Source organism: Suncus etruscus, chromosome 4 (genome assembly GCF_024139225.1).
Source record: "Suncus etruscus isolate mSunEtr1 chromosome 4, mSunEtr1.pri.cur, whole genome shotgun sequence".
Classification (NCBI taxonomy): domain Eukaryota; kingdom Metazoa; phylum Chordata; class Mammalia; order Eulipotyphla; family Soricidae; genus Suncus; species Suncus etruscus.
This window is the reverse complement of record NC_064851.1, coordinates 43,956,193-43,977,564: the sequence shown is the minus strand read 5'-3', so window position 1 is coordinate 43,977,564 and position 21,372 is coordinate 43,956,193. Positions and strand designations below refer to the sequence as shown.

The following is a 21,372-nucleotide window of genomic DNA, read 5'->3' as shown; positions in this document are numbered from 1 at the left end:
GCCTCAGTGATGTCTTTTAAAATATTAAAATACTGCATCTTCAAAAAATACATACATTTTCAGTGATTTATTCAGCTTGAAAAAGTGTACAAGTAGAAAATTTTCATCTTTTTATGGTTAAACACTAAAGGGGCAAAACTAGATTCTAGTTGAAGGAAATGCCTTAATACTTCCTCCTGACTAATCTGTGACTACCTAAGAAAAATAGACATGTCCTTGTCATCAAATAACTTAAGAAGGTATTATTAGCGGTCCATGCAAAACTATTGAAATTAGAGGGCTATCAAGAAATGAATTTTCCATGGGGCTGGAGTGATGGTGCAAGCAGTAGGGCGTTTGCCTTTATGTGGCTAATCTAGGACTGACTGTGGTTAGATCCCCCAGTGTCCCAGAGTCCCCCAAGCCAGGAGTGATTTCTGAGCACACAGCCAGGAAAACCCCTGAGCGTCACCGGGAGTGGCCCAGAAAGCAAAATAAATGAATAAATAAATAAATAAATAAATAAATAAATAAATAAATAAATAGAAATGAGTATTTCAGTAAATGGTATATTGGCTCTCAAAGCTGGAAAAGTTGAGGCTGGGAGTTCAGAGCTCAGTGGGTTCCTTTTTTTTTTACTGCCTTTCTTATTGTGTCAGTTTTAAAATAGAGCTTTGAAAAGAAAAAAAATTATTAAAAGTACTATGCATGGTACTACATTTAAAATGAGAGAAAATTAAAACCAATTAATCAAAATTTTCATTTATTCGATAATGTTATTTTACCAAGATTGTGCTGTCTTTGAGATAACACCAGACTTTTTTTTTTTTTTTTTTTTTTTTGGTTTTTGATTTTTGGGCCACACCCGGCGGTGCTCAGGGGTTACTCCTGGCTGTCTGATCAGAAATAGCTCCTGGCAGGCACGGGGGACCATATGGGACACCGGGATTCGAACCAATCACCTTTGGTCCTGGATCAGCTGCTTGCAGGGCAAACGCCGCTGTGCTGTCTCTCCAGGCCCATAACACCAGACTTTTACTCTAGCTGTATAAACATGATAATTTAGTTGATTAAGTATAATATGGAAAACATGATAAAGTTTTAGGTATATCCTAAACTTGGAGGATAATTCCTTTTAGACAGAGGTAAAGGATAAACCTTCCTCAGAAATAACAAAAGGAAAAACTTTGGCATTCAGGTGGGGCTAAGAGAATCATTTATAGGTATAAGAAAAACATGATGGGGCTGGAGAGATAGCACAACGGTGTTTGCCTTGCAAGCAGCCGATCCAGGACTTAAGGTGGTCGGTTCGAATCCCGGCGTCCCATATGGTCCCCCATGCCTGCCAGGGGCTATTTCTGAGCAGATAAGCCAGGAGTAACCCCTGAGCACCACCAAGTGTGGCCCAAAAAACGAGAGAGAGAGAGAGAGAGGGAGGGAGGGAGGGAGGGAGGGAGGGAGGGAGGGAGGGAGGGAGGGAGGGAGAAACATATTAGTAGAGAGAGAGGGTTGATAATGCATCCTAAAAATGCAAGGAAGTCAAGAGAGAGAGAGAGAGAAACATGATATTAGTAGAGAGAGAGGGTTGATAATGCATCCTAAAAATGCAAGGAAGTCACTAGAGTGCTTTTGTTTCATTTTTATTTTTAAATTAGGAAGTGAAATGGTCAAACTTACATTTTGAAAAGTTTATGCCCATTACAATGTAAAATGACTTTCTATTTTCTGGACTATCACTTGTTTATGTAGTAGTATTAAGTGTTTATTTCTGTGTATTTCTGTCTACACAGTAGTATCATTTACTCATTTAATTCATTTACATTATGATTAGCAAGGAAATGAATTGAGTTCAAGTTGTGTGTATGTTCCCAGTAAACAAAGATGAGTCACATTTTGAGTAACATTTTGTTAATGTTTTTAAATTTTTCTTATTTCTTCTTTGTGAATTGAATGAGTAGATTAACTATAATCACTTGTTTTTATGACTACTAATTATTATGCCATTAAAAATTTTTGCCTACAGAGCTGGAGCAGTAGTGTAGCAGGCAGTGTGCTTGCCTCGTTGTGTCTGTCCTGTTTCAGTCCCCTCACGAGTGGTCTCGGAGCACATACAAAACCAGGAATAAGCCCTGAGCACTTCTGGAATGGCCTCAATGGCCTCAAACCTCCCTCCCCACCAATTTTTTAATTAAAGTAAGTAGAAGTTTGTCAGTTAGAATTTGGAGAGTAAGGGGAAAGAAACAGATGTCTCAAGGATTATAATTCTGTTATAGGGAAAAGAGAAGATGGTTATAGTAGTCCAGAGAATGAATCTACCATCTTGGTATCTAGTAAGCAGAGTGTAGGCTTCATTACGACTTTTACTGTCATTTGTCTCATAGTTTCACTATCCAGCTGTCTACTGTAACAGCAGAAGGCACATGTTTTTACTTTAGAATTATGATTTACAGTAGCATTATTGATATTAATGTTTTAGGTTTGCAATGCTGCTCTACCACATCAACCACCAGATTGCCCCTCCACCACTATCCCTGGTCTCTCCATACCTTTGGGAGCTTCGGGTTTGTAAGTGCCAATAATCTGATTCTTTCCTATTGCTTTATTCTTTACATGAGTGAGATCATCCTGTATTTCTTCTCCTGATCTTTTTGCTTAGCATGGTGCCCACTAGTTCTGTTCAAGTGGCAATAAAATGCATGATGCCATCTTCCTAATAGCTGAACTAGTAATACATTGTATATATCTAACACAAGTTATTCATTCACTCACCTGTGGTTGACCATTTGGGTTGTTTCCAGATCTTGGCTTTTTTGTTGTTGTTAAATCTATAGAGGTGGTACCAAGAGTTTATGCCTTGAAGCATAAAACATTTATATTATGATCCCTGGTCATACTTAAAAAATTTAGGATTGTCTTTGATAATTTTTTGATCAATATGCTGTTTTTTTCATAAAACATTTTAGCTAGTTCCCCACTGTTTCTGTTGGTACTGTACTGAGTTTTGTTTTCTAGGTTATTTTAAACAGTAAACTTTTTTTTTTTTTTTTTGGTTTTTGGGCCACACCCGGTGGTGCTCAGGGGTTACTCCTGGCTGTCTGCTCAGAAATAGCTCCTGGCAGGCACGGGGGACCATATGGGACACCGGGATTCGAACCAACCACCTTTGGTCCTGGATTGGTTGCTTGCAAGGCAAATGCCGCTGTGCTATCTCTCCGGGCCCTTAAACAATAAACTTAACCTAGATTTTTTGTTTTGAATATTTTAAAACATGACTAATATTATATGGCCTCAGTTGTAGTTTGCTGTGATTTTTTTCTAATATAAATTTCTTGAGTGTTCTTTATAATATGGATTAACATACAGTTAGCCCTTACAAAAGCAAAGCTAGTTGATGGCAAAATTAGATTATAGAGAATCTATACAAGTTTATCTAAATAAAATATGCATACTTTCTCTTTTGGAAAAAAGGCAAGAGGATATCTGGTTGAAGATTGGTGTCCTTCACTTAACTAAAAAGTTAAAAAAAAAAAGGTAGGGTTCATAGTTTTTCTTAATTGTATCCTGGAGTTTAAAAGATAGGATTAATGTTTGCTATCAGATGTTTGAGCCTTGTATTTTTTTTTTTAGCTAAAGCTAACCAAATGGAAAATAAGTGGTTTGAATTATATGTGTATTTTTGAGGGAGGGATGCATTGTCTTTGGCTTGGGAGCTGCTTCCAGGAGTGCTAGGGATAGGACTAGTGCTCCCAAAGCAAAATGTGGCCTTCAGCCCTTTAATTAAGCAGGATATTTTAAATTTTGACTGCAGTTGTTTAAAGCACTTTAGAGTCATAAAAAACCAAACCAGACCAATTGGGATAATCAGCTTATTAGGTTTAGCTGTAGTAGAATTATTGTGAACCCTATCCAATTTGAATGACTAGATCAATTATATTAAAGATGATTTAAGATTTTTAAATACATTGGTTCTGTTAACTAACTTAGTAATTAAGAACAATTATAAACTATAAAACAAGGTTATAGAAACATTTAAACTTTTAGAGGATGGTTGCATTTATAGACAGGTAATTCTAAATATGATCTAAAGCTGATTTGTCACTGATTTAATTTTATATGTATCTTAGGTTTAATGTTGATCATGCATATTTGCTGAATAAAGCAACATGTAAATTAAATTCTTCTTAGAAGGAAGTTTCTTAACATAGAGAAAGAATAGTTTTGCTCTCTTGTTAACTGACTAATAATAGCGTGTAGCAAGTCTGGAACTAGATTTTACTTGTCAGTAGTTGGAAAAAACTTTCTTCATTTTTTTCTATTTATAAAAGTGTGGTAAAGTGTTTGGTTTCTACTTAATATCTTGCAGTGTTTGCTAAAAATAGCATCTTATTAATCATCCGTAAATTAAAATACACCAGAGGCTTCTACAAATTGAATATATTTTTTCTTCCCCAAGTCTATACCCAAATGTAAATAGAAGGCTATTTTTGTTTGCTTAAAGCCTTTTTTTTTTTTTTTTTTTTTTTTTTGGTTTTTGGGCCACACCCATTTGATGCTCAGGGGTTACTCCTGGCTATGTGCTCAGAAATCGCCCCTGGCTTGGGGGGACCATATGGGACGCCGGGGGATCGAACCGAGGTCCTTCCTTGGCTAGCACTTGCAAGGCAGAGACACCTTACCTCCAGCGCCACCTACCCGGCCCCTGCTTAAAGCCTTTTTCTTAACATAGCATATAAAGCTGTTTATAGCCATGCTGTTTATAGTTAGTGCTTCATAGGAAAAATTCAGGCTTCATTCTTCTAAACTTTTATTTGTCAAGCTGTAAATCTCATTCTTAGGCAAAGGAAATCTGCTTAACAAATATTTTACATTTTTCATCATCTCTTGTTTTGTTTTTTTGTTTTTTTGGGCCACACCCGGCGGTTCTCAGGGGCTACTTCTGGCTGTCTGCTCAGAAATAGCTCCTGGCAGGCACGGGGGAGGGGGGGACCATATGGGACACCAGAATTCGAACCAACCACCTTTGGTCCTGGATCGGCTGCCTGCAAGGCAAATGCCGCTGTGCTATCTCTCCGGGCCCTCATCATCTCTTTCTAAGTAAAAAAAATTAAAGGGGCCGGTGGTGGCGCTAAAGGTAAGGTGCCTGCCTTGCCTGCGCTAGCCTTGGACGGACCTCGGTTCGATCCCCCGGTGTCCCATATGGCCCCCCAAGCCAGGAGCAACTTCTGAGCACATAGCCAGGAGTAACCCCTGAGCATTTACCGGGTGTGGCCCAAAAACCCAAAAAAAAAAAAAAAAAAAAAAAAAAGAAATTAAAGTATGTGGAATCTAACTTTGGCAAGATTTCATTATTGTTTTTGTTTGTGTTCTAGTTATTGGGAATACTTAAAAATTACCAATTCTAAAATTATCAGGAAAAATCACAGTGAAAACAAATACTTCTGAAGTTGCTAGTAAATGTATCGTTCAGTAGATTTAATTAGTAATTGGAAGGGGAGCACACTGCATTTCATAACAATAAAGCATACAAATTCCTTTAAATCTATATATGGGGTGGGCCACCAAGATAGCACAGTCTTGCATGTGGCTGACCTGGTTTGGGTTCCTGGTAATCTATATGTTCCCCTGAGCACCGCCAGTGTGATTCTTGAATGCAGAGCCAGGACTAAGTCCTGAGTACCACCAGTGTGGCCCAAAAGAAGACTAACAGAAATGCTTATGTTAGAAATAATGACTGGATATCATAGCAGTAGAACTCTAGGAGCAAAGAACTGGTGTTGGATTTTTGGATATAGTGAGCATCAATTTCTCAATTAAATGTGAGAATTAACATTTACCACCTATTTTAATAGCTGTGTTTCTTTAATGGGCCAAGAGATCTAAAAGAAGCCATTCTCAGCCGTAAGGTGCCAGGACCCAAGATTGTGTACATAATTTGGAAAGGCCATTGTAAAATGAAAATGTATCATCTTGTATTAAAATGTATTTAATTTTCAAGTGTTGCAGAGAATTAAACCAAGTGTGGGACCCTATATAACAGCACAGACTTTAGGAAGTCTGTTTTGTAAGTTCTTTATACATAGAAAAGTGCACCAAAGAAGTAAGCATTTGTTGTATCTCAAATGATTTCTCCTACCTGCCTGTTTGGGGGGTTAGGTAGGAGGGCCATACCTGACAGCACTCAGGAGTTATTCCTGGCAGGCTCGGGGGACTATATGGGATGCCCAGGATTGAACCCGAGCCAGCCACCGCATTCAAGGCAAACTCCCTACCTGCTGTGCTATCGCTTTGGCCCCTGCCTGTTTTTGTTTCATGCAAGTTTACATGTTCCTATGTTTTCCATCCCCCTAACAGCCCCCAGATAAAATACCACATTTTTAAATTTGAAGCTGAAAAATAATGCTTTTAATAAACATTGTTGTACATGCTTGGGCATTCTGGACCTTTAAGGATTAATAGCAATAACTAGAATTAGGTAGAAATTTGGGGTGAGGGGGCATCCACTCAAGACATCAGAGTCTTCTTGGTAAACCTCATAAGTTGTGTGTAGAGGACCTGACTATGATGCTGCTGTGCCAGAGTGCTTGGGCACCATGATGGTTCTCGGGGCTTCAAAGACTGCGCAGTAATGCCGCCAGCAATCTCTCAGATAGAAGTTTAAAAGGTATGCACCCTCACCCCTTGTGCTCTTTGGCTTTTGGAATTGTATGGTTTTTTTCCCCTTTGTATTTGGGGTCACACCTTGCAGTGCTCAGGGGACTATATGGGACTATATGGGATAGCAGGTATCAAACTTGAGTCAGCTTTGTTAGAGCAAATACCTGACTCTGTACTGTCTCTCTGATCCCAAGATTGAGTTTTTTTTTTTTTTTTTTTTTTTTTTTTTGGGTCACACCAGGCAGTGCTCAGGGGTTATTCCTGGCTCCAGGCTCAGAAATTGCTCCTGGCAGGCACGGGGGACCATATGGGACGCCGGGATTCGAACCGATGACCTCCTGCATGAAAGGCAAACGCTTTACCTCCATGCTATCTCTCCAGCCCCCCAAGATTGAGTTTTTATCTTTTGGTTACCCATTTCCTTTTACTTCACCACTGCCATGACCATCTCCACCACCCATTTCTTAGTGTTGAAACTACTGCTTATTTGTCATTGTTTTCTTACTAGTCTAAAATGAAGAGATTATGGCACTGTTAGATGCCCAGCTCTCATTGACCAACTAGGCAGGGAACATTGCTTTCTTCCTCTAGTAGGGCTATATATAGTGTCTCTTATTTTGGATAGATAATCTGGCAGTTAAGTTTTACTTATCTTTTTTTTGGGGGGGTGGCGGGGGGGCACACCTAGTGATGCTCCTGGCTGTGCTCTCAGAAATCGCTCCTGGCTTGGGGGGATCGAACTGCCGTCCGTCCTAGGTTAGCTATGTGCAAGGCAGACACCCTACCGCTTTGCCATCACTCCGGCCCCAAGTTTTACTTATCTTAAGAAATAATACCAACAACTAGTTTAAATAACTGGCCTTTAAAATAACTGGATGAGATAAGATATTTTATCATCAAAAATAATACAATAGGTGAGGTGCTTGTCTTGTATGCAGTTCATTCACCAGTATAGTCTCCTGAGCCCTTCCAGAAATGATCCTGAGCAGAGAGCCAGAAGGAAGCCTGAGCATCATCAGCTGTAACCCAGATCCAAAAAATAAAAATAATATGAATATTGGCGATACTGTTAACTTGTAGTGTGCTTTGCCACAGAAACTTTAGATATTTCAGAAATCCTCTTATTCCTTTAGGTTATTTGTATAGTTAATTAAAAAGAAAGCAGACATTTTAGTGGTTCTATGTAGAATGAGCAGAAGGATGAAAAGGACAAAATGATGCATTTGATAATTTCATTTATTATTATTTAAAAAGTAAAATTTTCTCCTGTTGATAAAACTGCTTTTCCCTTTAGATGTAAGGATGAGAATGTTTGCATAATACATGTTTTATACATTGTCTTTTTATTTAGTGATTACTATATATCAGTAATCTTTAATTTAGATGTCTTCTTGATAATACATGTTAATTATGTTACTGTTTTAAAAATACATATATGTGATGGATAATAGGCAATAGCACAGTTGAAGGTTGGATGCTAATTGAAAAACCTATTCCTGTAAAATATGTTTTTCTTTTATCATACACTGATGATGGAGATAATAAGATACTGAGCTATTTCAGAATAGTAACCAGAGATCCTAGATCTTTAATATTTTTGCTTTAAAGATGTTTCCAAAGAATTGCTGTGGTTGTGAATCTGTAAATACATTTGGAACCCTCTATAGATTGTTAGTTATCCTTTCTAGAGTCATAATTCCTTTAAATAAAAATACAAAAATACAAAAAAAAATTTTCGTGTGTGTGTGTGTGTGTGTGTGTGTGTGTGTGTGTGTGTGTGTGTGTGTGTGTGTGTGTGTGACACGCTGGGATTTGAACCGATGACCTTCTGCATGAAAGGCAAACACCTTACCTCCATTGCTATCTCTTCGGCCCGGCATTTTCTCTTAAAATGCAGTGATCTTATTCACAAAACTGCCTGAACTTTAGCTTTTAGAATTTAGAGTTGTCATTCTTTTTCTCTTGTTAAAAATTTTTGAAATTGGGCTGGAGAGATAGCATGCAGGTAAGCTGTTTGCCTTGCATGCAGAAGGTTGGTAGTTTGAATCCAGGCATCCCATATGCTCTCCTGAGCCTCCAGGAGCGATTTCTGAGCGTAGAGCCAGGAGTAACTCCTGAGTACTGCCGGGTGTGACCCAAAAACCAAAAAAAAAAAATTTTTTTTTTTGAAATCCTTGTCTGTCTTATAGTACAAATACCTGGTTCAATTTAAGTAATTACAGGATCTTAAATGTAACTGGAGTGTTTAAACTGTTAGATTTTTTTTTTGCATACTTCCCCATCGATATTTTTTATTTTGTTTCTATTACATTGATATTCTTGAGTTACATTTTTAAAGGACTGCTGTATTTTATTTTATACTGTACCTATTGATACTGCATTTTAATGGTATGTTAGTAGAGTGTGACAGTTTTGACAACAAACAATCTCATTAAATAAGAGTCTGCTTGACATAGTCTCTCATCACTAACACCACCAAATAATAGCTCCTAGCTCTATCCTGTATGCCCTATTCCTCAACATTGAGGATACAGGATACAGGGAGGATGGCTCAAAGGACAGAGTGCTATTCTAGGGACAGGATCAGTGAGTGGACATAGGAGCTCTGCTCTGGGTCCAGTCTCTGGCACTGCACATCCATATCTTCAAAACATCACTAGATGTTATGGCCCAAAATAAAAAAGTCTGCCTATAATCTAATGTTATAAAAGGCTTATTCTATATTGGGGACAGATTTTGCATCTTTTGTCTTAAATATCAGGAAAGAGTAAGGTTTAGCATTTTGTTCTTTGAGCTCTCAACTTTTCTAGTATATGAAGAACTTTAAATTTCACTTAAGTTTAAACAATAAGCAATGAGGAAAAAGTAGGTGCATGATAGATACCTCACTCTTTTAAGTGTGACAACTAACAACATACCTCATTTAAACAAGTGGTACAGAGATGTTCTGCAGGAATGTGTTACCTAGTACAGTTGAAGAACAAATTTATATGTTGTCAAAGATTAATAACTGAACTTTTCATTGTTACTTCAGACACATTTATTGAGTTATTAGTATATATAAGATTCTTGGATGAACTTTGTAAAAGTTTCTGTTTCAGATAGGTTGTTTAGCCTTTAGTTAGCAAATCTTTATTATATAACTTGATTTCCAGTTGTTATCCTTCTATCACTAAGAAGAGAAAGGTTTTGTATCTGAAGAGGCAGTTGACTGAAAGGTGAAATCTATAGCTTGAATGAAATTTAGACATTCTATATTTTTAAATTTTTGTTACGACATTTTCGGTAGCATTGTCATGACTATTGTAAGAAGTTGTATTTACAGGTTTTGTAACATCTTTTTTATTGGAATCTCACCTTTGAAAAACTGAATTCACAGAAATATTGACAAGTTCCTATTCTCTCTTACTACCTAAATTTTTTCCAGAGGATTCCACCTGGTAGGTTAACAGAAGAAAAACCATTTGGGTGACTCTTGCTGCATTTGGATCCATAGCAATAAACTCTTAACCTTCTCTTCCTAATAACTCACTAACAGCATCCTGGAATACTGTCATCCTTTTGTTCAGAGGAATAGAATAACTGTTTGAAATAAGGACCATGAAAATGTTAATTCTCTTTATTCCTGCTTATAAAAATATTTTCCTTATTAGACTTTTTTTTGAAGTGATTAAAGAAGCCAGGTAATTTACTAAGGACAATTAGCACTAAATTTTTGATCCATTTTAATATTAAATCTTATCACCTTTTTAAATTATATTTGTAAAGTTGCTGCAGAAGAAAATTAAACCTAAAAACAATTTGCATTAAATTTCTGTTTTATTTGTGAATTTATGTGAGATAATTTGGATTAGCATTCATTTTTTAACAAAATAAAACATGATTGTTTAATAATGTCTGATCAAAAGTGAAAGTCGTCAACAATAAAATCGTGAGACCCAAACATTAACAACCAAAATTAAAAACGGGCCTCCTATGCTTGCAGGCTGGGGTGGTGGATAGTGACATGAGATGCATTCTGGGAACATTGGTGGAGGTAGAAACATTGTATGAATTAAAACTATGAATAACTTGCATAAATCACAGTGGTTTAAATTGAAAAAAATTTTAGTGAAATTTAAGCCTTTTTTTTCAAATGTAAGACTGGTGAATAATATTAAGGGCAATTTATTATTTCAGAATTCAAAGTGAATTGCTATAAAATTGATTGTTCATTGTTCTTTTTTGTTGTTGTTCATTGTTCTTAATACAGTGTTACTATTCCTTTAGTAAGTTTTCAGATCACCTGAGACCTTAATAAAGCAGTGATCAAATGCCAATCTTAAATTATCATAAAGGTTATTATTTTGAAGGCTGACATAACTTTATTAAAAATAATAATCGGCTAGTTTATTAATTTAAGGTTTAAGCTTTATTTTCAGGTCTAATTTGATAAAACTAGAAGCAATATAGGAAGAATGTGTAAATACTATAACTGCAATTAGAGAAACCGCACCAAATTAGTGCATGTTTCATGGAATGAAAATGCATACTTTCTAGCCTGAATTGGCTGATACCTGATCTTTATAGAAACATATTTGCATACATATTTTAAAATATGTAAGAAATATCAAGTCATTTCCTTCTTTTTTAAGCCTTAGATTGTAAACAAAAGAAATCAAGGTCCAGATCTGGAAGTAAGAAGAAAATGTTGACATTACCTCATGGTGCTGACGAGGTCTACATTCTCAGATGCAGGTATATGCCTATATAGCTGTAACTTAGCTTTCTCCTTATTTTTCCTTAAGACATATTTGCTTATTATATTTGGGATTTTTCTTTTGTAGCAGAAAGTGAATTCTCAGCAGTTATGTTTTTGTTGTTTTTTGGTTTTTGTTTTGGGGCAGCGCTCAGGGGTTACTTTGGGCTCAAGAATCATTCCTGGCACTCAAGGAACCTTATGATGCTGGGGATCAAACTAGGGTCAGTGTGTTGAAGGCAAATACTCTACTCGCTGTGCTATTACTCCGGCCCCAGCAGTTATGTTTTAAATGAACTTTTAGAAATACTCCTTAATTGTACTTCAGTAACTATTGAACCAAAGTTTCTACCTCAATTAAGAACCTCTCTGATGATGTGATTTCTGTGATTTAAGTTGTTGGCATTTTATTTTTTTGGTTTATTTGATTTAATTATTTTTTATCTTGAGTTCTTAGTTATTGGAAAAATTTTCTACCCAATCCTAAATTTAACTAAATAAACTCTTTTTTTTGTTTTGTTTTTTTTTTTGGGTCACACCTGGCAACACTCAGGGGTTACTCCTGGTTCTATGCTCAGAAATCGCTCCTGGTAGGCTCAGGGGACTGACCATACGGGATGCCGGGATTTGAACCAATGACCTTCTGCATGAAAGGCATGAAAGGAGGCCTTACCTCCATGCTATTTCTCCGGCCCCAAATAAACTCTTTTCTAACAAATCTCATTTCATACTTATATAGTTTGAAAGAATTCTGAATCAGGGTTTAAGAATGGTATATTAAATGATACAATTAGCACAGTTTTATATGTATTAAGACATATAGATGGGGCTGGAGAGGTTAGCATGGAGGTAAGGCATTTGCCTTGCATGCAGAAGTACGGTGGTTTGAATCCCGGCATCTCATATGGTCCCCCTGAGCCTGCCAGGAGTAACCCCTGAGCGCTGCCGGGTGTGACCCAAAAATTGAATTTCTCAAAAAAAAGACGTAGATGTTAAACATTTTCTAAATTAATAGTGTTCCCAGCTCTATAAATGACTTTTGGTATTATAGTTAATCATTTTGACTTCATATAGAAACTTGGCAAATACTGTCTATTAGACAGTGAAGTTTACTTATTTATACATATGAATTTTAAAGTAATGTAAATAAAGGGTTTTAAATAAAGAATTATTTAAGAGAACTGTTATCAACTTCTTCTGTAGGTTTTGTGGCTTAGTATTTCGTGGGCCATTGTCTGTTCAGGAGGACTGGATCAAGCACTTACAACGACACATCGTAAACGCTAATCTTCCACGGACAGGAGCTGGCATGGTGGAAGTTACGTCACTACTTAAAAAGCCTGCCTCCATTACAGAAACTTCATTTTCTCTACTAATGGCAGAAGCAGCATCATAGAACAAAGGAGCCTTTTAAATAGCAAATTTGAATTGGATGTAAATTTGAAATTCTTTTTTTTAAGCCACATTAAATTATCCATTTATAAATACTAACGCAGGAAAATGGGGAAAAGTGAGTTAGAGTGACATCAGAGCAAACTGAGTACTTCAAACAGTAAGTAATCTATATTTTCTATAGGATGAAAGATGTGTTTTTAAGGTTTACTAAGTTTTATCACTAACGATTTACTCAAAAGAACAGTACATGTAAGCAGTCATTAATAAACTGTTGGACATGAATACTTAAGGACAAACTTATTGGAAAATTATTTCTGCAGTGTTACCAGAATCAAGGTTCTGTTTATTCCCCCACAAGACTTGCATTGAAAGATATTATATTTTGTTTGTATGTATTTAGTGTTTTGTATAATACCAGGAACCGCTAACTAAATTTACTCAACTTAGGGCATTAAATATCATGTACTTCATAGTATGAGACTGTTCACTCAAATAGGGCAGAGTACAATTCTATCTTGATGTGTTTTTTTTTTTAAATCACGTGAAAACGGTTTTTTTTATACTAAAATGTGGAGGAAGATTTGTTTAAACAAGTATTTCTAAAAGAAATATGTACATAGTCCTGGAAATTATTGTGGTAAGGAAATATTCTTTACTCCAGTTGCATTTCTCAGACAATAAAGTGGTGCATCCATGCTACCTCCTACTTTGTCAACAAAGATGCTATTTACCCTTTACATTTTTTGTATCATAATAGATTAAAAATTCTAATGTTCTTTATTGCAAGACATCATTTGTTAACAAATTTGTTTCTTTTTAATGTTTTACCTAAAATCTGACATGCTTACTGGACAGGTTTACTTTTATTTAACATTGTAGAAATGTAATTAATAAACAATGCTCACTACACAATTTAGAATAGGCTTTCTCATTTATATTCTCTTCCAAATTGATCTGTTAGCAAAACTTAATACACCAATTAAAATATTTCTACATATGATGAGAATGTTTACAATTTAAATTTTAGAACTTGTTTTGGATGTGATTATATGTACGAAAATTGTGTAACACTATGCTCATGCTAAGAACCGACATAATGGAATTACTGAAATAAATGTGCTGTGAGGAATGGAAAATATGGTGCAGATGTCTTGGTCATGATAAATTGTGACTTTCTTTTAAACTCTTTACAAAAGCGAATTAGTTACTTTAATCTGAAATCCAATACCTTTACAAATAACAATTTTTGTATGCAAGCATTTCATTTTATTTCATGTAGTATGACTAATACTATAGTTGAAACAAGGATATGCATTGATACTTTTCTTCTTATGTAAATAAAGTTAAAAACAGTTAAAATAAGGAGTATTTTGGTAGAGTATATACATACCTCACTGCCAGTGAAATTGCTTTCCTATGGTATATCTCCTTACCAGAAAAATCTCTAAATAAAAAAAAAACAAATAAAAAACTCCATGAATATATTGTGAAGTATTTCTTGGTTTTTTTTTTATTACCAGTGCAAATAATGTCACATGAGGTTGTTTTTATTTAATTTAAATTGTTTATACTTTGCTCACAGGATGTGCAAACACACACACACAAACACATTTTTTTTTTTTATCATTTATAAGTCATTTGTCTCCTGATCCCTCAGGTACTATGGGAATGGAAAAAGTACTTGTGAGTTTGATTTTTTGAAAGGACTGATTGGATCTTTGTTGTACTAACTAAACCATCAATTTTTTGTTCACTGGTTGTCTTTTACTAAGCAAATGGCTCTGATACGTAACAAGTATGTATTTTTTTAAGGAAGATATTCTTGGAGCATAAAGATCTGAAGTTTTAAAAAATTATCTAGAACACTTGCAATCTTTTTTCCCCCTATAATTTCTTTATTTAAGCACCATGGTTACAAGTATGTTTGTAATTGGGTTTCAGTCATACATGCACATAACCCCGTCCTTCACCAGTGCAATTTTCCCATCACCATTGTCCTCTATTTCCCTCCTCCCCATCTCCTGCCTGTCTTTTAGAAAGGCATTGTATTTTTCTCTATCATTGTCATGGTAGTTGTTAGTACGGTTATTTCTCTAACTGCACTTAGCACTCTTTGTGATAAGCTTTATATCATGGGCTGGTCCTTCCGACCCTCATCTCTATTTTCTCTCGGTATTATTATCAACTGTCTTTTATTTTTCTTAAGTCCCACAGATGGTGAGACTATTTTTTTGTCTATCTCTCTCCCTCTGACTTATTTCACTCAACATAATAGTTTCATATCCATTCATGCATAGGCAGATTTTGAGACTGCATAGTAGTCCATTGTTGGGCATCTGGGTTGTTTCCAGATTCTGGCTATTGCAAATAGTGCTGTAATGAACATCGAAGTGTAGAGGGCATTTTTGTATTATGCTTTTTTTTTGGGGGGGGGCCACACCCGGCGGTGCTCAGGGGTCACTCCTGGCTGTCTGCTCAGAAATAGCTCCTGGCAGGCACGGGGGACCATATGGGACACTGGGATTCGAACCAACCACCTTTGGTCCTAGATCGGCTGCTTGCAAGTCAAATGCCACTGTGCTATCTCTCTGGGCCCTATATTATGCTTTTGTGGTTCTAGTATGTATTCCTAGGAATGGTATTGCTGGGTCAGATGGGAGCTCAATGTCAGATTTTGTGTGTTTGTTTGTTTGTTTGTTTTCGGGCCACAGCTGGCTCCTCTCGAGAGCTGGCTATTTGCTCAGAAATGGCTCCTGGCAGGCTATGGCACCATATGGGATATCAGGAATTGAACCACTGTCTGTCCTGGGTTGTCCAAGGCAAATGCCCTACCGTTGTGCTATCTCTTTGGCCCCGATGTCTAATTTTTTAAGAAATACCCATGTTGTTTTTCAGAAAGGCTGAACTAGATGGCATTGAAACCACCAGCATTGAATGAGAGTTCTTTCTCTCTGCATCCCTGCCAGTAGTGGTTGTTTTTGTTCTTTGTGATGTGTGCCAATCTCTGTGGCGTGAGATGATACCTCATTGTTGTTTTGATTTGCATCTCCTTTATGATTAGTAATGTGGAACATTTTTATGTGCCTTTGACCATCTGTATATATAAATTTTTCTTTTAAAAAGTAACTCACACCCAGGCTGGAGAGATAGCATGGAGGTAGGGCATTTGCCTTTCATGCAGAAGGTCATTCGTTCGAATCTCTGCATCCTATATGGTCCCCGGAGCCTGCCAGGAGCGATTTTTGAGCATAGAGCCAGGAGTAACCCCTGAGCGCTGTGGGGGGTGTGACCCAAAACAAACAAAAAAAAACAAAACAAATAAAACCACTGGGGTTAGAGTGGATAACACAGCAGAAGGTTATTTGCCTGGCACATGACCAACGTAAGTTGGGTTTTTTTTTTGTTTGTTTGTTTTGTTTTTTTTTTGGTGTTTGGTTTTTGGGTTACACCCGGCAGCAGTTACTCCTGGCTCTACACTCAGAAATCGCCCCTGGCAGGCACAGGGGACCATATGGGATGCCGGGATTAGAACCACTGACCTTCCGTCCTTTGGCATGGAAGGCAGACATCTTACTCTGGCCCCATACCAACCTAAGTTCTATCTATCTCCGTTATGCCATTATATTCTGTGAAGTAATTTTTGAGCATAGAGCCAGGAGTAAACCCTGAGTGCTGCCAGGTGTTGCCCAAAAGCAAGCAAACAAAAAATATTAACTCACTGAAAGTGTAGGTTTATATAGTTATTTTTGGTTTTGCTTTGTTTTACTTTTTGGGCCACACCCAGTGGTGCTCAGGGCGCTCCTGGCTCTACTCTAAGAAATCATTCTTGGCTGGCTTGGGGACCTTATGGGATGCCAGGAATTGAGCCCAGGTCCTTCCCGTGCAAGGCAAATGCCTCACTGCTGTGCCATCTCTCCAGCTCCTTACATAGTTCTATTTTAAAGATGGATACCAGAAAGAGTTCTACTCCTGCTTTCTTTTCCTTTGGTAATCTGGTAACTTGTTTAAAAAAGTGCCAAAGAGCCTCTCTATCTACCACTTACCTCTTATATTCATTCTCTTCCTCTCTTCTCTCAGACACACATACACACACACTCACATACTCACACATGTACATATACTGATCAGTAACTTGAATTCTACAGTCAAAGACCATTTTTGTTTTTATTAGAGACTATCCTTTCCTTTGTTTCTTCATAATGCCACATATGAGTGAGATCATTCGTATTTGTCCTTTTTCACTCTGACATACCGTATTTTCCGGCGTATAAGATGACCCCCTAATTTTGCAGTTAAAACATAGGTCTATATTCGATGTACCAGACAGAACGTTCCTGTGCTGCATGTGTTCTGTGCTCATGTACCACAGTGAGCCAATCAAAACAAGCAAAGGTTCAAAGGTTATACTGTAATAGAGTTCCTCTCTGACTCTGGCCAATCTGAGCAGGCTTTTTACAGTGTAGAGTTGGGTCCAGAACATTGTCTAATTTGCATGCATAAAAAGCCTGCTTGGATTGGCTGAGTTAGAGAGGCGATCTGAGCAGCCTTGTAGTGATTGGTGCAGGATCGAGTTGGAAAATTCATTTTGTGGCAATATTCTGACTATTTTCATTTAGCGGCATATCCAAATGTTTTTCGGGATATACTTGCCTATAAGATGACCCCCGATTTTTGGTTGACTTTTTTTATTTCAAAAGTCATCTTATACGCTGGAAAATACAGTATTTTGTTTGAAATGACACCCTTTAGTTACATCCTTACTGCAGCAAAAAAGCAAGATTTCTTGTTTTTTTTTTTTTTTTTTTTAAGCTGCGTGGTCTATTATGCATAAATACCACGCTTTATTTTTATTTCTTTCACAGTAATATTTTAGGTACATATTGACATTGAATCAGAGGAATTCTCACTACCAAAGCTGTCCTCCCTCCACTCCTGTTCCCAGCATACATCCCATATCCTTCTCCGATACCCCCTGGGGGGGGCTGCTAGTGGTCCCCTCGGTGTCTAGCTTGTTTTAGATTGGGTATCGATTTTGTTGTCGTGGCTTTGGATTTGGTATTTAAGTTAGATCATTTTTTATTACTACTTAGTGATCATACAACTGTTTGGTCTTGTTACCCTCCATTATTTCCTCTTCAGTTTGTGAGGCGGAACAAGATGGTTCAAGTTACGTGGTTCTGTTGAAAGAAAAGAAAAAAATAAAATGGGGCAAATACCAAACAAGCAAGAAATGGGCAGGGTCCTTCTAGAGGCTATAAATATCAATTTGAGAGAAGAAAGAAAAAAAAACAATACAAAAAAGAAAAATCAAACAAAAAAATTCAAAAAGCAGCAGAGCAATAAAGACAACCACCACACAATAACTATGGTCCTGAAATAAAAACAAAACAAAGCATAAGAAATGAAAACAACAATAACAAAACCAAAAAAATTTATTTTGTGCTGCTTTTTTTTTTTCCTGCATAGGCACAGTAAATATTGGGGAGATTAGAAAAGAAATTCCCTTGGTCTAAGAGATACAGGGCTTCTCTGCCCTTGAAGTATACTGTCATGGGAATAACTACAGACTCCCTACATGTTCATTTACTCTTCCCTAGGTCCTTTTGTGGTATATGGAAACCTTCTGCTCTGTCATGGATGATAAAATCAGACCTCTGTATCTAAAGATCTTGGTATCTGCACAGGTCAAAGGATGGCCTAGGATGGAGTCTTTCTTTACGGTTCTAGAAGTTCTATTCCATCACTGTTGTTTTAATCAGTCTTCTGTAGTTGGTGAACTTGCTTTTAGCACTGACCCTAGGATGAAGCCTAGGATAAAGTCTTTCATTATGTTTCCAGAAGACCTGCACAGTTGGAGTTGTCTCAGTCAGACCTTTGGAATTAGAGATCTCCATATCAGAATAATGTTTGCTTCATAGAAACTTGAGAGTGTTTCTGTATTTGTTTGTTTTTTTCCTGAAAATCCTGAAAAGGATTGGCAGCAGGTCTTATGTAAAGTCCTAAAATACCTCACAGTGAATTCATATGGTCCTGGACTTTTGTTTGGGGGGAGTCTTTTGTTTATCATTTTGGGGTTTTTTTGGAGGTAATAGTTTTAATTCAGATTTTTCATGTCTTGATTCAAAGTAATCTGATGATCCTTTGAATGTCTATGGTATCTGTTGTGATGCCACCCTCCATTCACTTGTGATTCGCATATTAGGATTCTTTCTCTTTCATGAATAGTTTTGGCATTGGTTTATTGATCTCATTAATTTTTTCCCCAAGAACCAGCTTTTGGTATCATTAATCTTACTGGATTTTTAAAAAATTACATTGATTTATTCCTAAGTTTTATTATTTTCTACTTCATGCCTGCATTGGGCTCTTATTTGGTCCTTCCATTTACTGAAGCTGTGCAGCCAAATTGTTTATGTGGACCCTTCCTTTTGATGAATGTTGGCACAGCTATGAACTTTCTTCTTATTACCACTTTTGCTGTGTTCCACAAATTCTGGTAGCTCATATCCTAATTATCATTTGTGTCTAGGAATCTTGCTTTCCTTTCTAACCCACAGGTTGTTCAGTAATGAGCTATTTAATTTTCAGGTGTTTGTGTTGTTTCTCCATTTCTTTTTGTGATTAACTTTTGTTTTAAGTTACATCATGGTCTGAGAAGATAATTCATATAATTTCTATCCTGTTGAATTCCTGCAGTTATGTTTTGAGGCCCATCCTGTGATCTATTTTGGTGAATGTCTATTTGAATGGAGAAGAATGTATATTCAGTTTTTGGGAATGAAATTATATATATAATCTGCCTCTCTTCCATTTCTCCTTTAAAGCCAGTAATTCTTTGTTTTAGTATTGTCTGATATTAGCATAGCCACACTGGCCTTTGTTTGCTTGAAAATTGTCTTCCAATTTTTTGACTGTGTTTGCTCTATTTATCTCTATTTTTGCAGACAAAAGAATATTGGATTCAGTTTTTTTGTTTGTTTGTTTTGTTTTTGTTTTTGGGTCACAGCCGGCAGTGCTCAGGGGTTACTCCTGGTTCTATGCTCAGAAATCACCACCGGCAGGCTTGGGGACCATATGGGATGCCAGGATTCGAACCACTGTCCTTCTGCATGCAAGGCAAATGCCTTACTGCTGTGCTATCTCTCCGGCCCTTGGATTCAGTTTTCTAATCCATCTTGTCACTAAATTATTGACATTGAGGGACATTATTGTCATGAAATTTTGTGGCATCTTTTCATAGAAGTTTGTGAAGTTTGTCTTGCTTTAAAGTAGCCTTTTCAGTTCTTCTAGAGCTGGTTTTAAGTCTAAGAAGTTCCTGAGCTGTTTTTTATCCTTGAAGTTTTAATTTGCCCCTTCAAATCTGAGTAGGAACCTTTTATCTCAATCTGAGGTATTTTAACCATTCAAAAACTTTTAGCTTGATGCCTCCCATTTGTTTCATTTTGCTTTTGTTTTCTTTGCAAATGTTGTTGAGTCATGCCTCTGAGATTGATATCCTGAATGGTTTTGCCTATATTTTTCTTATTGTGTTTTATGGATTGTAATCTAATGCCAATGTCTTTATTTCTTTTTTAATTAACTTTTGTGTATGATATAATGATTCAGTTTCATATTTTTGCATGTGACTATGGCAGTTTTTCTGGTACCATATGTTGAAGAGTCTTTTCCTTCCTCCACTTACTGTAGTTTGTTTACTTGACATTTACTGTCCATATAACTGATGTTTTACTCTTCTCAGATGCATGCTAAACAAGATAGACCATATGCCAAGTCACTATTCAATGCCCACAAAATCATAAAAATGGAAATTATATCAAATATCTTTTCAGATCATAGTACCATAAAAGTAAAAATTAACTGTAAAGTGTACTGCTGTAGTTAATACAGAGAAAAATAGAAATTAACAAGGCCAAGAAAAGTCACCAACACTTGGAAACTGAAAGCATTTAAGGAAGAAATTAAAGATACAGATTTCTCAAAACAAACATGATAAAGTCATTAATTATCAGAGCAGGAAGAGCACAGAAAAATTAGTACTAAGAAGTTCTCTATGACTACAGCAATAGTTTTATGTTAGGAAACAAGAAAACAGAGCTTTAGAAGCTAGACAAAGAAGTGAATTTCAAATTGAAAAGAGAGGAAATAAAAACATAAGAGTAAAAACCAATGAAATAGGAGATCAAGAAAAACTGCAAAGGGCTGATGAAATCAGGAATTGTTTTTTTGAAAAAATAAGTCAGGGCTGGAGAGATAGCACAGCGGTAGGATATTTTTTTTTTAACATTTTCTCTTTTTTTTCATTTCTTTCTTTTATTATTATTTTTTTATAATTTTTATTTTGATCATAGTGGTTTACATGATGACAATAATATTTTAGTTAAATATTTACATAACATTAGGGGGGATTACCGTCATCAAACTGTCTTCCCTTCACCTCCGTTTTTGTCCTATCTCCCATATCCACTTCCCTCACCCCCAGGGCTGCTAGAATATGTGGTCCCCTATGTACCTATCCTACCACATAGTAGTCTTGCATCTGATTGGTCTAGGTGTCTCCCTAATTTCCCCTCTAACTGGGTTTTGTGCATGTGTGGTGCTTACCATTA

The 21,372-nt window shown here is 36.5% G+C and overlaps 1 protein-coding gene across 4 annotated transcripts in view; it reads left to right on the top strand.

Moving 5' to 3' along the window:
* Positions 1-14,241, top strand: part of ZNF644 (zinc finger protein 644) — a 94,447-nt gene extending 80,206 nt beyond the window's left edge. For all 4 annotated transcript variants that reach the window (XM_049772186.1, XM_049772185.1, XM_049772187.1 and 1 more), the window contains 2 exons: positions 11,268-11,370; positions 12,575-14,241. In XM_049772186.1, the coding sequence (XP_049628143.1) occupies positions 11,268-11,370; positions 12,575-12,767 (296 nt within the window). In that variant the 3' untranslated portion in view covers positions 12,768-14,241. The remainder of the gene's footprint in view (positions 1-11,267; positions 11,371-12,574) is intronic.
* Positions 14,242-21,372: the final 7,131 nt, after the last annotated feature.